This window comes from Rosa chinensis, chromosome 1 (assembly GCF_002994745.2).
Source record: "Rosa chinensis cultivar Old Blush chromosome 1, RchiOBHm-V2, whole genome shotgun sequence".
In the NCBI taxonomy this organism is placed as follows: domain Eukaryota; kingdom Viridiplantae; phylum Streptophyta; class Magnoliopsida; order Rosales; family Rosaceae; genus Rosa; species Rosa chinensis.
The window spans coordinates 56,566,907-56,584,645 of NC_037088.1; the positions used below are offsets into that span (position 1 = coordinate 56,566,907).

At 38.4% G+C, this 17,739-nt stretch overlaps 3 protein-coding genes across 4 annotated transcripts; 2 read left to right on the forward strand and 1 right to left on the reverse strand.

Moving 5' to 3' along the window:
- Positions 1-1,865: 1,865 nt before the first annotated feature.
- Positions 1,866-3,650, forward strand: LOC112182615 (60S ribosomal protein L23A). 2 transcript variants are annotated; one of them, XM_024321119.2, is made up of 4 exons: positions 1,866-1,963; positions 2,273-2,315; positions 2,838-3,198; positions 3,366-3,650. In XM_024321119.2, exons 2-4 carry the CDS (start codon positions 2,303-2,305, stop codon positions 3,448-3,450), a joined length of 459 nt encoding a protein of 152 aa, XP_024176887.1. In that variant the 5' UTR covers positions 1,866-1,963; positions 2,273-2,302; the 3' UTR covers positions 3,451-3,650. The 2 variants fall into 2 exon arrangements, with proteins under 2 accessions (XP_024176887.1, XP_040368649.1); XM_040512715.1 differs by lacking the exon at positions 1,866-1,963 and having other exon boundaries at positions 2,254-2,315.
- Positions 3,651-3,783: 133 nt separating this feature from the next.
- On the reverse strand, positions 3,784-5,861 carry LOC112182614 (psbP-like protein 1, chloroplastic). Its single transcript, XM_024321118.2, has 7 exons — positions 5,685-5,861; positions 5,464-5,566; positions 5,183-5,263; positions 4,791-4,996; positions 4,639-4,710; positions 4,256-4,352; positions 3,784-4,134 (listed from the first exon to the last, which is right to left on the reverse strand). The coding sequence occupies exons 1-7, from the start codon at positions 5,745-5,747 to the stop codon at positions 4,019-4,021; spliced, it is 738 nt and encodes a 245-aa protein (XP_024176886.1). The 5' UTR covers positions 5,748-5,861; the 3' UTR covers positions 3,784-4,018.
- Positions 5,862-10,139: 4,278 nt separating this feature from the next.
- Positions 10,140-17,688, forward strand: LOC112182616 (ABC transporter B family member 20). The gene is made up of 11 exons (XM_024321120.1): positions 10,140-10,541; positions 11,892-11,946; positions 12,034-12,209; positions 12,339-12,539; positions 12,755-13,014; positions 13,133-13,443; positions 13,572-13,792; positions 13,905-14,245; positions 14,416-15,206; positions 15,298-15,539; positions 15,911-17,688. The coding sequence occupies exons 1-11, from the start codon at positions 10,140-10,142 to the stop codon at positions 17,138-17,140; spliced, it is 4,230 nt and encodes a 1,409-aa protein (XP_024176888.1). The 3' UTR covers positions 17,141-17,688.
- Positions 17,689-17,739: the final 51 nt, after the last annotated feature.

Consider the following 17,739-nt stretch of genomic DNA (forward strand, 5'->3'; position numbering starts at 1 on the left):
GGTGCAATCTTGTGCTTCAAGTGGAAGTGATAGCTTTTTTTTTTTTGGTCAAATAGTTCATTCATTACCAGAAAACTTACTACAAATGTAGATGTGCATAAGAAAGCAAGAGCCCTAGGCTTAGAAGCCCAATAGACAAAAGCTTAATTAACCTACATCTAACAGAAAATAATAAACCGAGGCCCAAAAGCCCAACAACAATCAAAACAACCCTAGATCTAAAATCACAAAGGACTGCCTCCAATAGACCAGCCGCCGCCATGGCTGCTGCCCACCAAGCTGCAGAGAGAGTAACATCGACCAAAGCTTCAGTTCCGGATGCTAAAGATTTGTCCACCATCATTCTCCATACCCAAACAGTCTGCACAGAGAGGATAAAGGTACCCAAAGACATAAAAACGGCCGTCGTGGTGGTGGAGACCACCGAGCAACACAACGCCACTGGTCCGGCGACGTCCACACACGTCGGTGGAGTGCCGGTTCGGCAGCTATTTCCAGGTGTAGAGTTAGGTGTATAAACCCAGGTCGAGCACAAGTGTGGTGGTAGAATTGTGGAAAAACAAAAAAACGGGTTAGAGGATGAGATGGGGAGCTGTATGAGGATGAGAGAAGTGAAAATAAATCTGGGCATTTGGAGAGAAATTGGGCTGGAGCAAAGAAAAAGATAAAGAAAATGAGACAAAGAGCCTCAGATCTAAGACAAAGCTTAGGGAAAACTCACCACAAAGAAGGGTGGAGACACACCACAGAGGGTGGAGGCGCTGACGACTCTCAAACCAGCAGAGAGAAAAGCTGAAGAGAGAAAACAGTGGAAGTGATAGCTTGGAATATGAATGGGATTTTTGTGGTTGATGGCTAAACTTTTGCAATCTTCGATTTAGAGTACTTTGTGATGGATATACTTCTGTTAAAAACCAGTTGTAAATTGACGTAGCGATCAACTTTTATTGTTTTTTTGAAGCAGATCAACTTTTATCGTTGGCATTTACAAAATGATTTGTGTTATGAGATTATTCCCTGTATCTTTTATCTCTTTAAATTCATTACATAGCAACCTGTTGTTCTAAATTGTAACAATTGCAAAATATGAACGGTGGGTTCTCAAAGTGTGGCAGACTCTTCTCTTTCGAGATTGAGGGTGAGATTTGCTCCATATATCGTCTGCTTCCAAGAAACTAATATCGCATAATTCCTATTTTGATTATAAAAAATAAAATAATAATAAAAATAATAATAATAATAAGTGATAACACGATATACTCCTATAAATCATTTATTTTTCGACACTTTATTCGTACGAGTTTATACCGAGATATTAGTGTAGGTGAGAGGCCAAAAACATGACTACTAGAAATATTAGTAAGAGACTTTATAGAGTGTCAAATGTAGTTGTATCATTTTAGTTTGAATAAACAAAATGCAAAATCCAACAACTTTGATGATTATGTTTTAAGAGTTCATTTGGAATGCTTCTCGAATTTTCAAACTGTTTTAAGCAATGCTCAGCTAAAAGAGTTAAAAACGGTTTTAAACCATTGAAAGAAGCACTTTACAAAAATCACTTAAATTTGCATAAAACAGCTCTTTATACTTCTAACAAAATCTTTTCCAACGAAAACGCTATAAATTACAAAAAAACATCTTTACATAACCAAAATCCAAACCAACCCTGAATGGATTGATACAAGGATAGACAGACAACTCAAAAGCTCCTCTCGGGTGTTCTACAAACTTCATAATTGGATTAGTGTAAAAAAAAACTGTTGGCCGTAAACACCATGACAATATTGATACGGGCCTTAAGGAGGCCCAAAATCATTTTCCTCTGTCAAACCCAAAGCGAAGGCCCATAAAAGAAAGGGTTTTACCAATACAAAAGAGAACGCAGCTATATAAAGCCACCAGAGTCGTCTTCACCACTTCGAAACCCTACCCTTCGGCCGCAGCTGCTCTTTCTCCTCAGGTACTTCTTCGCCCCTCTCTGTCTTCCACCCCATCGATTCTCTCAGAAATGCTTTGTATCTATGAATCCAATTACCCACACACAACCCTAGCCTGCATCTAGGTTCTGAATCGAGCTTTTCTTTTAGGGCGTTTAAAGATTCATGCTTCTGCTTTCAGTTCATTTTGCTTGTGGTGTGGTGTTATTCTAATAGTGACATGAATGGGCTATGTGTTGGTGGTTTTTGTTTGCCTTTGGGCTTATTTGAAATCGCGATTTGGTTAGGGTTTTACTGATTTAGTCTCTTATTGTTTGTGTAATGCTTTTCAGGTAGGATTGTTTCACGCAGAGGTTTGAGCAATGGCCCCTAAAGGTACTTCCTTTGACATTGAGCTTTAAGTGGAATGAATATGCGACGATTTATTGTGATTAGGCTGTGAAATTTGATTTTTTTTTTTCACTGCAAGTACCTGTGTTCAATTTTAATATGCAATATATTCAGTTGTGTACGCATATCTAGTAGTGTAGTGAGGGGTTTCTGAGCTTTGTGATGAAATGTTACGTTGTAGGCATTTTCTGTATAAGAGATGAAGCTTCGGATTGTTTTATTTTTTTACTTCTTTTCTTTTCCCTGGGCGATAGGACTTTATGTTCTTCTGTGGTAGATTAAGTTCGCAAGAGTGTTTGTATAGTTTGTAGAGTGAAATTAGAAGGGATAGGGTCTATTAGTGCAACATTTGATTTAATTCTGCTACTGTGTTTTGCCAAATACCCAAAAATTGCTAAAGGCTATGAGTTACATATGTGTTGCTGGTTGTTGGTTCTGGACTTCTGGTCCTCGTCATCCTACTAAATTATAATTCTGTCCTAAAATTTAATTGTTCACCTCTTGCAGTTGACGGTAAGAAGGCTGATCCCAAGGCTCAGGCCTTGAAGACCGCCAAGGCTGTGAAGTCAGGGCCAACCTTCAAGAAGAAGGCTAAGAAGATCAGGACATCAGTCACATTCCACAGGCCAAGGACATTGAAGAAGGAAAGGAACCCCAAGTACCCCCGCATTAGCGCACCACCAAGAAACAAGTTGGACCATTACCAGATCCTCAAGTACCCATTGACCACTGAGTCTGCAATGAAGAAGATTGAGGACAACAATACCCTTGTTTTCATTGTTGATATCCGTGCTGATAAGAAGAAAATTAAGGATGCAGTGAAGAAGATGTACGACATTCAGACCAAGAAAGTGAATACTCTGATCAGGTAAATGCTATTAATTTATACTTCTAGTTAGCGTTGATCTTCTCTTTGAGGTTGTCTTTGTACTGTGATAGGTACACAATGTTAAGGTTGATGTAATTGTGCATTGTTATACCTGCTGCAGGTTTGATTAATAAAGTTGTATCTAACTTATGACTTGTATTGTGCAGGCCTGATGGAACGAAGAAGGCATATGTTAGGTTGACACCTGATTACGATGCATTGGATGTGGCTAACAAGATCGGCATCATATAAGCTATTGTTGTGTTATCTTCTTAGGATGGAGCCAAGGGATTTTGTTATTGCTTTGACATTTTTGTTAGTAGTACTGTACTGGTTTAATACTCTTTCTTTAACGTGTTTGAGAACCATGTCTTTTTTATGGCAATGTGATGCTATTAAAATTTAGTACTTGCAATTTGGTAATTGTTATGTCAGTTGTGCTTGTTATTATACTCCTATATGCCTTATTTCCAGATTTATTTCTGAGAATTTGATGAGTAAAAATGAATATGAATTAGTCCAGTCTGGAATTAGCTGAAGTGAGCTGTTAACATTGAAAAATGCTCCATACAAAAAAAAAAACACTCTGTTACAATGATGATTTGTTGAGCATGTATTGGAATGTTAACCTTTTCATTCAAAGAATTTCTCTCAACGTTAATAGATACATTTCAATCTCTTCCCTCTCAAAAATTCAAAAAAAAAGAACAGTAAAACAAAAGGATTCCTAATGAGCAGGTACATAAATGTATGGTCTACAGTTTGCCCTTGTTTTGGTATAATGCAGAATGATCTCTGCTAATTACAACTCCGATGTCTGCTAATTGCCTTCATAGACTTTGAAAAGTTTGAAGGAATCAACTATGGTGTGTAATTTTTCTTTCATCTTCCCCCACCTCCTTTCGTTGGCTCCCGTCGTCAATGTGTAGAATTTACCTGCAATCAGCAATGCAAGTTATGGTCAAAAACAAAAAACACCCAACCTGCAAAGCTATATAAATATTTAGAAAGTAGTTTATACAAAACTTGCTGTCTAAGTCTGAACAAATAGCAGTACCATTGTTAACAGATATTGTGCTTAGAGCGTGGCGAGTAAAGTTTGGAGCCTTGGCCACAAACTCAAAAGTGTAATATGTTTTCCCATCAATCTCATGCTGCACCAAATTTACAAACACCATTAAAACATAAGAAGAAATTCAATACCCTATAACAGAAGTCTTGCGGACAAAGTTCAACACAATTATATATCCTTTAAAAGTAACTCATGGTGAGAGGTTTAGATGTATGTTGAATGTCTAGACAATTGCAGCATCGAGGATTAGCTATTCACAACTTTATCTCAAGTTTGCTATATATCAGGAAATTTCCATTGTTGTAAACCAGTTGATGGATTCACTTGAAAACTATATGTATCAAACAAAATGAAATCATGGAGCAAACCTCTGATGCCTCAATCAGTTTTGTTTTCTGGGTAGGAGGAGCCAAAACCTTCTTGATCAAAGTCTCCGCCACCTGTGATTGATCATCAAGGGTAAGACTGAGCAAAATATGCATAGAAATTGATGTCAACATTTGGTTCATAAACTTCTAACCTCTTGTGGAGTCCCAAATTCCTTGATGTCTTCCTTGACAGTTGGGAAGAGAGTCACACTCGCATTCTCTAGTGGCTCAATCACATCCTTGAATACCTTGTCTTGGCCTTCAATAGAAACTTCCTGCCACCCAAAAGGGTAGACAAATTCGTATCCGTCTTTCTTGTCCGTAACAAGCTGAAAATTCTTTTTATTTTCTGCAGCAACTGAGCCATATCAAAGGTGTTGTTTTAGGATATCAGTCATCATTTTAGTAAGGAAAGCAACTTACTTTACCCATAACGGGCATTGTTCTCTTGCTACTAATGCTATCTAGTACTTTGAAGTATGAAAACAATGCTAGACTTAAAAGAACAAGATACAGAACAAGTACAACTGTTATAATTCCTTACATGATACAGAATGTTGGTTCATGAGAGAAGCCCAAGAAGCAATTGTCCCTGCAGCTAGTACCTGGCGTCTCCCGGATCTATCTGCCAAGTATAAACATAAAATCAGATGGAATTCAAGAATAAAAGAAACCCTTATATTTTAAAGCTAATATCATTAATCAACAGAACACAAAAGCAAGAATTGAGCCTAAAAATGCCAGAAACTATTACTGCTAATTGAAACAGACATTGATATATAACAATGCAAATCGAAAGGAACAGAAAATAATGAAAGTGAGGACCTTGAGAAGGAGAGCATGCTGAAGACGATGAAGCTTGTTCTGCTCTTACCAAAAACGACACGCTTCTTCTATAGCAATGTGAACTGCTTTGCTTATTTTGTACCTAGTTAATGCAACAAAGTTCAATGCAAATTAAGCAGGTGAAACAAGAAAAAGAACAAGCACTATCAAACACTGAAGCTTAGAGAGCTACAGCATAAAACAATATGGGCATTGAAAACCTTAGTGAAGGAGTTGAGCACAAGGCTCCTGTGGAGTGAAGGTGAGTTCTGCAGGGTCGCCATTGTTGGTGTCTGTGAATGAAGCTGGAAACAAGGTGTAGTCACTGTGTGAGTTCAGAATTGCCCTCTTGTTTTCTGTGGTGAAGTGGTGATCACCTTATCTGTTTCTCTGTTTGTTTGGACAGGATGAGACACCTGGCTGTATGCCTTGTTGCTCTTGACCTTTTTCTCTCTTTCACTGTCAAAAAATAAAAGTCAAATATTGCAAACCCACATTTTTTTTTTCTAGCTAAAAGCATGATTGGAATGAGAGAAAATACACTACATTGTAGACCTAGACTATTCTACGGAAGGCAAGTCAAACTCGAGAGAAAATACTAGAGGTTATTTGTCTTACATTTAACCGTCTCATGCGGGAGGGAGCGTCAAATTCGAGAGAAAATTTTCATATTTTTCTATCTTGAATTAAGCGCTTGTTGCGGAAGGAGAAATCAAATTTGAGAGAAGATACTCTATATTATTTAACTTAAATTTAGGGTATGTTGCGAGAGAGAGAGAGTCAATCTCGACACCTCTGCAACATTGTTCTCTCTACATTTGGTGAAATGGGATCCATTTGATTATGGCTTTTAATGAGTTGTGGATTTTCTCATATTGTAAATTATGACTAGATCATCTCATGATTTCTTATGCGAACTAGAGCCTTCATCATTCCTCTATTTCATGATGCAATGGCAGGTTTAGTCGGTCCATGTTAATGATGTCTATCTTTTATCTTCTTTGTCATTCCACTAAAGCACGTTATCTTCTAAGTTTTTTTTCTTTTGATGTCATTGTCACACGGTTGCTACAGAACTCAAACCTTTTGCTAGTAAAGCTTAAAAACGGAATATAATTAGGATCAATGTCTCATACACTTTTAGCCTTCAGAATCAAATTCCAGTGACGATAATAATTATGTTCCACAAATTCTCCATATATGGTGCCAATCTATATATGTTAAACATGCATATGGAGATTCTAAATGCGAAAAAACTTTTGGAGTTAATTTGAGTAGTGGGAAAAGATCGAAATTGAGTACATGTCAAGTGTTTTTTTGGTTACAGAGTACATGTCAAGTGTTTGATTTCTTCCAATGTAATATACTGTTTACATTTAAACTCATACCAATATGTCCCTCTGATTTTGTTTGTTTTTTGCTTGTATTTTATATAGAAATAGCTAGTTAGAGATCAGCTAGTTGTTATTCTTATCAAATCCTACTAAATGACCATTATGACGAAAGTCTTTCTGCAATATTATTGTTTAATTAAGATTTCATCATGATTGCACAACTTAAATAGTGATTAATGACATAATTCATCTCTACATTATCAAGTAGGTATACAAATGGCAAACCCAAAAGAGAAAAACGCTTTATATAGTACATTATAGTTTGATTTGTTGACAGCCTACATGTTTTTGTTGTCATAGATTGATGTAAACAACTTGCAATGATTTGCTTAAGGGGTACCTTGTTGGTTCCCAGCACTTTCCAAAAGAAATGCATTTTATTTAGGGAAAATTTTGAGAACAATACATGCATCAACTTAAGACCACTATGCATTTATGTACACAAAGTTACAAATTATATACTTTAGTACACGAATAATATTTGTCCCCGACTAAAGAATGGTACACGACGTTAATCACTCCGTCAGTCCATATGCCATTATCTATATTATGATGGGTAGAATAGGAATTTTACCTAGAAAAGATGAACCCAACCCTTACCCAGAAACCTACGCTCTCTCCTCCTCCTCCTCCTCCTTCTTCTTCTTCTTCTTCTCTCTCTCTCTCTCTCTCTCTCCTATCACTTTTTCTCTTCACTCTTTCAAATCTTTCAAACCAAATTAACCAAAACCCTTCTTCAATCTCGAACCCTCAAAAACAAAAAACCCCATTCTCTTCCAAATCGCAAAATGTTCACAGAAGGCCTTGATGAAAACGCAATCAAGTGGATCAAACAGGTATCCAATTCGATTCAACCCTTCCTTTTTCCAAAAATCACACAAAGTTTCCATCTTTCTCTCTAATTTTTCCTTCTCAATTTCTTTCAGGGATAAGACCTAGACCTATCGGAACAACAACCACTGCCGCTGCCGCTGCAAATTCGGTCTCCGCTCGCCGAGAAGCTCACCTCCGACTGTTTTCTGAAGTCCCCTTTACTCTTCAACTCCAATAGCTTCGGCCATGCTCTGCCCCCAATTTCTCAACCAGCTCTTGTTGTAACTTTTCAGTCTTCCTGCAAATGCTTCAACCTCAATTACATTCTACTACTATCTAGCTCTGCAAACTTAAGAAAATCAAAGAGCTTTCACATAACCCAATCTTGAACCAACAATCAAACTCAAAAGTTGAAGACTTTCCGAGATTTCCAGATCAAAGACCTTGATGATGATGTGATTTGAAGATTTACTCAATCCACCACTAAAAGTTGAAGACTTTTTGAGATATCCAGATCAAATACCTTGTCTTTGAGGATATTGGTAAAGATTGAGCGCCGGCGAGGGAATGAGGCATGTGCAGAACTCGAGAAGAAAAGGATGGTTGCTGCATATGCAGCTGAGGAAGCAATGACCGTGATCTTGGGTGATCAGCGTAAGAGAGAGGGGTGCCCAGCGTAAAATCTGAAGAGACCAAATTACCCTTCAAATTATGCCAGGTGGCACACTAACTAAAAACGTCATTCACGTCATGTACACATAGTTGGTCGAGATTACAAGTTCGTGTACTAAAGTATATAATTTGTAACTTTGTGTACATAAATGCATAGTGGCCTTAAGTTGATGTACTGTTCTCAAAATTTTCCCTTTTATTTAGTATGTAAAAAGACCATTATATAATTTTAGGGAAGAAACCAAAATTTGAACTCTCGCATATTCTAGAAATAAATATCAAAAGAAATTGATAACAAAAGTTACAAATCACCACAAGTCAAGAAGAACTGATATGGTGGTTTATGCATTAGCTCGCTCTTTTAAGACAGAGTTTTTCACGTACTTGATTATTTAATAGTGTGGTTCTTGTTTTTGCTCGCTCAACTCGTATTTTTAACGTTATGGCTATTTATGTATTTACTTGGTTTGTTGTTCAAATTGCTTAGATATTGGCTCATATTTAATAAAAATTGATGAGTACAGGGTGGCCAAATATGGAATCAAAACTTTTGTCCTAATTAGTTTTGTGTTTCTTCATCAAAACAATAACCGGTATAAATTGTGGAAGGGAAGAAGAAGATGAAAGTACACATGAAGTCACATAAAACTTGTGGCAAAAATAAAAAAATTTCATATAATTCGTCTTTAAACAACAAAATATTTAGCTTCATATGTTTTCTCAAATATAATTTTATTATCAAGTAAATTCGTCTTTAAACAACAAAATATTTAGCTTCATATGTTTTCTCAAATATAATTTTATTATCAAGTAATTTTTAATAAAGTGATTTATTTTTCAGTATTGAACACAGTTTCCAACTCAAATAACACGACGGATAAAGAAAACACAAGTTTCTAAGAATTTAGGCATTGACTTACCTATTCCTCCAATTTCTTGGGTGAATTTGATTGGTATCATGGGCAAAATCAAAAGCAATAAAAAGAGGGAATAACAGCTTAGCAAATAGCAACAGTCCAAATAAACAAAGTGCAGCACCCAACTCAAAAGCAAATGCAAAGGAATGATGGGCACAGATGAAATGCCCTGGCAATAAACAAAAAAAGAAAAAGAAAAAAAAAAAGGGGTTCTGAGTTCTGACCTTCTTCAATTATGTCTGCTCCCCCCAAAAACCAGAACCAAAAAAAATATTCTTATTCTTAAACAAAAACCCCCAAATTTTAAATAATCCACGTGTCTCCCCCACCAGGGACTCCCCCGTAATTTCCCCCCTCCCCGCACAGCTGTTTACACACTAACCAACCCAACCTTCCCTCTCAAAATGACCAAACCACCCCTCCCTCGCCGGCGTTTGACCGTTAAACACAGAGAACAGAACAAATAAAAAAAAGGAAAATAAAATTTGATTTAGCTGAAACCAAAAAGAAAAAAAAAAAGAAAAAAAAGGTGACAGTGGGTTGGGGTTGGGGTTGGGGGGGAGGGTCAATTTTTTCTTTCTTTCATTCTCCGCCTTCTTTGACCGAGTCGACCCATTTTGCCCTCCAAAACCTTCTCCTTCTTCTCTTCTTCGACGACTCTCGATTCCTCTCTGTTCTTCTTCTTCGGGGAATAGGGAGCTAAAAGCCAAAGAGCAACAACCGAAAAACCCAGATTCACAACAAACCCAAGCATCATTTTTTTTTCCCTCTAAAGTTAGCACAGATCCGCTAAATTTAGAGGGGAGAGAGAAACAGAAGCCCATTTACAGAATTAGGTTTAGGGTTTTTGAGGGAGAGTGACGGAGCTTAATAAGGGAAGATGATGATCAATCGGGGCCTGTTCGGGTGGTCCCCGCCGCACGTACAGCCGCTGACCCCGGTGTCTGAGGTCTCCGAGCCGCCGGAGTCGCCGTCGCCGTACATGGACATGAGCGGGGACACGTCGGCGCAGCCGGTCGAGCAGGAGGAGGAGATGGAGGAGCCCGAGGAGATCGAGCCGCCGCCCGCCGCCGTGCCGTTTTCGAGGCTGTTCACCTGCGCCGACCGCCTCGATTGGGTTTTGATGACCGTCGGATCGCTGGCGGCCGCCGCGCACGGCACGGCGCTCGTGGTGTACTTGCACTTTTTTGCTAAGATTATTCATGTGCTTTGGATCGAAAAGGGTTCTGGAGAACCGCCGCCGATGCATATGCCGCCGGAGCAGTACCAGAAGTTTATGGATGTAAGTTTTGAAACCCTAGTGTCTGATTTTTGGGAAAGAAAGAAAAATTGGGATTGTGTTTTAGGTGGGGGTTTGGTTAATTCAGCTGGAATTAGCTGATTTAAGTGGGGGTTTCCTTTTTGGGTTAGTTTGAGCTGGAAATGGAGTTTGGGATTTAGTGTTTAAAGCTCGTTCTTTTAGGTCTTATAGTGGTTTTACACGGAGAAATTTGCTTTCTTTTTGTAATCTGGTAGGTGTTCTTTCTAATTATAGCCGGGCACTGGTTTTTATTCTGGTTTTATTGCGCTAGCTTATCGGGACGTTAGCTTACTGAGAATTTATGTTTGCTGCTTATACTTCCATGTAAAACTCTTTTTGAGTTTTCAATCTAGGGATTAGATTCTTTCTCAAGGAGCCGTAAAGGAAATGAAAAAAGGTTCTGTTAATCAGGTTGATAGCTACTGTAGCACTCTGTAGATGTGATTCCTATTATTTTGACTTGGAAAGATGGCTAGTTAGTAATTTGTGTGGAAGTCATCTTAGGTTATGGGGAGATCAGAGTGTCTTGCACAGGGCTATTGGTTACTTTTTTTTTCTGCCGTAACAACTTCAATCAATGAGTGTTGCTATGGTACGTCTAGACAGTTGCTTTTGCTGAGTCATTGGATACTTACCACTGATATCTTTTCCCAATCTTATACACTGCATGACTGTGGACAGTTTGTTACTTAGAAAATATACTCATGTTTCGAGGTTTGGTAGTAATCAGAGTTGCGTATCACATTCCTTTGATATCAGACAGCACTGTCTCTGTATCTTTGTATTCAGCAATTGGGAAGTTGGGGAAAATTACTTGGGACAAGAATTTGATGATGCGAACTTGGGTCTTTTTGAAGTTTGGCGAAGCATCTAGTGGCCTTCTATCTGATTTGTTTGTCAATGAAGGGGTGGTAGTGCTTTTTCTTCCTGAGGAAGGGGAATTTTTAAAAAATGTTACAGCAAATATGTGAATTACAGGTTACTTTGCTTAAATTTTGTGCGAAACCTTCAGTCTGAAGTTTATGTGTTATAGAAGAAGTTACGTGCTTGAAACTCTCAATTAGAAATTCACTGTGTGGAATCATTATGTCACCAAAGTAGAATCTTTTAATAGACAGGCAGCTTAGGTATTGTATTGAGGCGTAAATGCGTAATTCATTTTTCTGCTTTTGTTTTGTTTTCTTCCTCTTCTTTTTATATTATTAAGTGCCTTTTGTTTTCATTCTGGAATATTATTATGTTATCATCTACCTTTGCAATGAGCATTCAATTCTATATGGAAGTTTAAGGTATGAGCTGAAAGTCAATAACCGTCTTATTGTCTGCCTGCAGCTTGCTTTAAGCATTGTTTATATCGCTGTGGGTGTTTTTGCTGCTGGTTGGATTGGTAAGTTTCTTTATCATTATATTACTTTTTGTTCAATATAGGAAAGGCTTGTTTGCATACATTGTACTAACTTGTCTTATGTAATAGAGGTCTCATGCTGGATTCTGACTGGAGAACGGCAGACTGCTGTCATCAGGTCAAGATATGTTCAAGTATTACTTAACCAGGATATGAGTTTTTTTGATACCTATGGGAACAATGGGGACATCGTGAGCCAAGTTTTGAGTGATGTTCTACTCATTCAGTCTGCTCTCAGTGAAAAAGTATGCCTGAGCCTAATACATTGCCTTATTCCCCTTTCCCATCTTCGCACTCATGCTCAATTAATTTTCACAGTAATCTCTTGGTTCATGTGTCTTGTCTAATCTTTTTAATCCCGTCTCATAACGCAGGTTGGAAATTATATTCATAACATGGCGACATTTTTCAGTGGGCTCATTATTGGATTCATCAACTGTTGGCAGATTGCGGCTATAACATTAGCCACTGGTCCATTTATTGTTGCTGCTGGAGGAATATCAAATATATTTCTTCACAGGCTTGCTGAGAATATTCAAGATGCATATGCTGAAGCAGCTAGCATTGCTGAACAGGTTGCTTACTATTTTACAAATCTTACGTACAATTATCTCCCCCCTTCCTTTTGCTTTGTCATACCATAATATATTCGTTGAAATAAGCAATATACCTTACTGGTTTTGTTATTGTATTTAATGATTCGGTGAGATTGGATGCGTTCTGGTTTTCCATGTTGATGAAGTGGTTAAAGCAATTTTGTTTTAACTGTCCATACATCTCCGTTTCGCAGGCAGTCTCTTACATTGGGACATTATATGCATTTACAAATGAAACATTGGCCAAGTATTCTTATGCAACATCACTACAAGCAACTCTTCGATATGGTATATTGATTAGTCTGGTGCAAGGACTAGGACTTGGATTTACATATGGGCTTGCCATTTGTTCATGTGCCTTGCAACTCTGGGTTGGAAGGTTCCTGGTTACTGGGGGACAAGCTCATGGTGGTGAAATTATAACAGCTTTATTTGCTGTAATATTAAGTGGCCTGTAAGTATCTTTGCCTTCTGTATGTATATTATTGTTTATATATGTATATATTTGTTTTTCTGATGATGGGTATGTTTTATTCCTTAGTACTAATGTGTATATATACCTTCACATACAGTGGGCTAAACCAAGCAGCAACAAACTTCTACTCATTTGATCAAGGTCGAATTGCGGCTTATAGACTGTTTGAGATGATACAAAGATCATCCTCTAATGTTAATCACGAGGGAACTATCCTAGTGGCTGTACAAGGAAATATTGAGTTCCGGAATGTGTATTTCAGTTATCCATCTCGTCCGGAGATTCCTATTTTGAGTAGTTTTTACCTCTCTGTACCTGCTAAGAAAGCTGTGGCACTCGTGGGTAGAAATGGATCTGGAAAGAGCAGTATCATTCCCCTTATGGAGCAGTTTTATAATCCAACATTAGGTAGGAGGATGGTCATATAGCTTTCTCTTTGTGGCATACATGCTATTTTCCATTCAAGGTTCTGCTGAAACATTTAGCAAAAATATCTGCTTGGAGATTTCCAATGGTTTTTCCATTTTGTGGTGCAGGAGAAGTTCTTTTGGACGGAGAAAATATAAAAAACCTGAATTTGGAATGGCTCAGAAGCCAGATAGGGCTAGTCACACAAGATCCCGCCTTGTTAAGTTTGAGTATAAGAGATAATATTGCTTATGGGCGGGATGCGACAATGGATCAAATTGAAGAAGCTGCTAAAATAGCACATGCACATACATTTATTACTTCGCTTGAGAGATCGTATGAAACACAGGTCAAAATTGGGCAAAAGTGCCCCATATCGTTTTTTATGTTTCTAATTTTTCCTCCTACTGCTTTGTATTTTATTATGTTTTAAGATATTTGTATTCATTTATGCATTTCAGGTAGGAAGGGCAGGATTAGCACTGACAGAAGAGCAAAAAATAAAACTTTCAATTGCCAGGGCAGTACTTCTGAATCCATCAATTCTTCTGCTTGATGAGGTCACTGGTGGACTTGATTTTGAAGCTGAAAGAACTGTTCAAGAGGCTCTAGATCTCCTCATGTTGGGACGTTCAACTATAATTATAGCTCGGCGGCTTAGTCTTATAAGGAATGCTGATTACATAGCTGTGATGGAGGAAGGTCAACTAGTTGAAACGGGTACACATGAAGAGTTAATAACCCATGATGGCCTATATGCAGAGCTTCTCAGGTGTGAAGAAGCTGCAAAGCTTCCCAGGAGGTATGATACAAGATCACTGTTCTTTCTATAACTTTGTTGAGGATTGTTGTGATTGCTTTTACAAAATCTTTTTAGTGGTGTATGTGCCTAGAAGTTTCTTATTTGTTTTTTAATTGAATTTCTTTCTTTTGCTAACTTGGTTATGTCTTTAATGGAATCTTTTGATGCAGAATGCCAGTGCGGAATTACAAGGAGACTACAGCTTTCCAAATTGAAATGGATTCTTCAGCAAGTAATAGCTTCCAAGAACCATCATCCCCAAAAATGATGAAATCACCCTCACTTCAGAGGGTTACCGGTATATTTCGAATGGGTGATGTCAATTTTAATGCACAGGACTCACCAAAACCTAAGAGTCCACCAGTAGAGAAAGTGGTGGAAAACGGTCAGCAGCCCTTGGATACAGCAGATAAGGAACCATCAATAAAGCGGCAGGATAGTTTTGAAATGAGACTACCAGAGCTACCCAAGATTGATGTCCAGTCTGCAAATCAACAAACAACAAATGGTTCGGACCCTGAATCCCCTGTTTCACCCCTTTTGACATCTGATCCGAAAAATGAACGTTCCCATTCACAAACCTTTAGCCGCCCTCATAGCCATTCTGATGATGTTCCCATCAAAGTGAAGGGAGCAAAGAGTACACATTATAAAAAGTCACCATCATTTTGGAGGCTTGCACAGCTTTCTTTTGCAGAGTGGCTTTATGCTGTGTTAGGAAGCATTGGTGCTGCTATCTTTGGTTCCTTTAATCCTCTTCTTGCTTATGTTATCGCACTTGTAGTAACAGCATACTACAGGGGTGATGAAGGTCGTCACTTGAGGCAAGAAGTAGACAAATGGTGCTTGATCATTGCTTGCATGGGTATAGTGACAGTCGTTGCCAATTTCTTGCAACACTTCTACTTTGGTATCATGGGGGAGAAAATGACTGAACGAGTTCGCAGAATGATGTTTTCAGGTGCAAGACTCTTAACCTCTTATCAGTTTTCTTGATAAAGCTGACTACTGTGTAGGCACTTTATTCTTATATGTTGATTATCTTGTTGCAGCAATGCTCCGCAATGAGGTGGGATGGTTTGATGAAGAGGAAAACAGTGCTGATACCTTGTCCATGCGCTTGGCAAATGATGCTACATTTGTGCGAGCTGCTTTTAGTAATCGGCTTTCAATATTCATACAGGATAGTGCTGCTATCATTGTGGCTGTTTTGATTGGGATGTTGCTACAATGGCGATTAGCACTTGTGGCTTTGGCAACCCTACCTGTTCTCACTATTTCTGCCATTGCACAGGTATTCATCATGTCTACTTTCTTATTCGGGGTTTTCTAATATTTGCATTGTGGAGTATCCAAAACTCTTCTTGATTGAGGCTGTGTTAAAATCCTTTTCTTTTTGTGTATTAATAGATCCTTATAGCTGGGTCTTGTTACTTACTGTTATATAACTGGGTCTTATTCAAAGAATTTACTGAATGGTCCTATACTCCCATTTATCCTTTCATTTGATTTGTTAAATTCATTTGTTTTTGTGGTTTTGTGATCTTCGCCACACTTAACATATTATAAGTTGCTATATTTTCATTAGTTTCAGCTTTATTCTTTTGATTCGAGGTTAAAATTCCATTGGTTTTCACCCAATGATCTTCATTTTAAATATTGCAGAAATTATGGCTTGCTGGTTTTTCAAGGGGGATTCAGGAGATGCACAGGAAAGCATCTTTGGTTCTCGAGGATGCAGTTAGAAACATTTACACTGTGGTAGCATTCTGTGCTGGTAACAAGGTAATGGAGCTCTACAGATTGCAGCTAAAGAAGATCTTTAAGCAGAGTTTCTTTCATGGAATGGCCATCGGGTTTGCATTTGGTTTTTCACAGTTCCTTCTTTTTGCCTGCAATGCTCTTCTCCTCTGGTACACTGCATACTCTGTGAAACAGGGGTATATGAATCTACCTACTGCTCTCAAGGAGTATATGGTTTTCTCTTTTGCAACATTCGCACTGGTAGAGCCCTTCGGGTTGGCTCCTTACATACTCAAACGACGTAAATCTCTCATTTCAGTATTTGAAATCATAGATCGAGTGCCAAAGATTGAGCCAGATGAAAGCTCCGCCATGAAACCACCTAATGTTTATGGAAGCCTTGAGTTGAAAAATGTTGATTTCTGTTATCCAACCCGCCCGGAACTGTTGGTGCTGAGCAATTTCAGTCTCAAAGTAAACGGGGGGCAAACTGTAGCTGTGGTGGGAGTTTCAGGGTCGGGTAAGAGCACTATAATTTCTTTGATCGAGAGATTTTATGATCCAGTTGCTGGTCAAGTGATGCTGGATGGTCGAGATCTGAAGCTTTATAATTTGAGATGGTTGAGGAACCACCTTGGTCTTGTTCAACAGGAGCCCATTATTTTCTCGACAACAATAAGGGAGAATATAATATATGCAAGGCATAATGCTAGTGAAGCTGAAATGAAAGAGGCTGCAAGAATAGCGAATGCTCATCATTTCATCAGCAGCTTGCCTCATGGTTATGATACACATGTGGGGATGAGAGGGGTTGATCTAACCCCAGGACAGAAGCAAAGAATTGCAATCGCTCGTGTTGTTTTAAAAAATGCTCCCATTTTGTTATTGGACGAAGCAAGTTCGTCTATTGAATCTGAGTCAAGTCGAGTGGTGCAGGAGGCCCTTGATACATTAATCATGGGGAACAAAACAACCATCTTGATAGCTCACAGAGCTGCGATGATGAGGCATGTTGACAACATTGTAGTTCTTAATGGAGGGAGAATTGTGGAAGAAGGGTCCCATGATTCTTTAATGTCAAAGAACGGTCTGTATGTCCGTTTGATGCATCCTCACTTTGGCAAGGGTCTGCGTCAGCACCGCCTTGTTTAGGATGGGTCTTTGTTATTAACATGGGGTTTACCTGTACAGTTCTCATTCTCTCATTTTGTACTGCTGCAAATATCTGCATCCGATGGCTTTATCCTAGAATATACGATGGTAGATTCAGAGTTGGCAGGGGAGAATAAGGATCAGAATGTGGAGGGATGTAACAATGTTTATAGAGCAAAATGAGGGGCGGAACATGGAGGCAGAGGCGGATTCATAGTCATATTGTTCAAATGTAGGCTTTAGGAATAGGGTTTTTGATGTTTGGTTGGTCTTTGAGGTTGTGGTATCTGGACTAATTCTTTAGGAGGCAAGCATAGGTAGGTTGGTGTTTTGTGCCTTGTCTCCATGGTATATTGATTGTTTTGAAGCAGAAAGTTGGCATCAATACAAGGGTCTACTGAGGTGTGGGGCTTTTCCCTAAATTTTAGTTTACTCGACTTGATCTTTTGTCAGTTGGATGGTAAATTTATTTGGGGGGAAGTTGTTGTAACATTTGTAAATATATAGATGATTTAATGCTATTCATTTTTTTCCTGCCTGGTTCACTATTTGATTTCGAGTCCCATCAATCTTTAAAATCTCTATAATTATGTTGCCTG

Bases quoted from the DNA above. Each gene is read 5' to 3' on its own strand.
- LOC112182615 (XM_024321119.2), top strand. The intron at 3,199-3,365 runs GTAAATGCTATT...TGTATTGTGCAG, and splicing joins AAAGTGAATACTCTGATCAG to GCCTGATGGAACGAAGAAGG.
- LOC112182614 (XM_024321118.2), bottom strand. From the start codon at position 5,747: ATGGCGACCCTGCAGAACTCACCTTCACTCCACAGGAGCCTTGTGCTC. The intron at 4,711-4,790 runs GTTAGAAGTTTA...GATCAATCACAG, and splicing joins AATTTGGGACTCCACAAGAG to GTGGCGGAGACTTTGATCAA. The intron at 4,353-4,638 runs GTTTGCTCCATG...AATTTGGTGCAG, and splicing joins AACTGATTGAGGCATCAGAG to CATGAGATTGATGGGAAAAC.
- LOC112182616 (XM_024321120.1), top strand. From the start codon at position 10,140: ATGATGATCAATCGGGGCCTGTTCGGGTGGTCCCCGCCGCACGTACAG. The intron at 13,444-13,571 runs GTAGGAGGATGG...TTTGTGGTGCAG, and splicing joins GTTTTATAATCCAACATTAG to GAGAAGTTCTTTTGGACGGA. The intron at 13,793-13,904 runs GTCAAAATTGGG...TATGCATTTCAG, and splicing joins AGAGATCGTATGAAACACAG to GTAGGAAGGGCAGGATTAGC.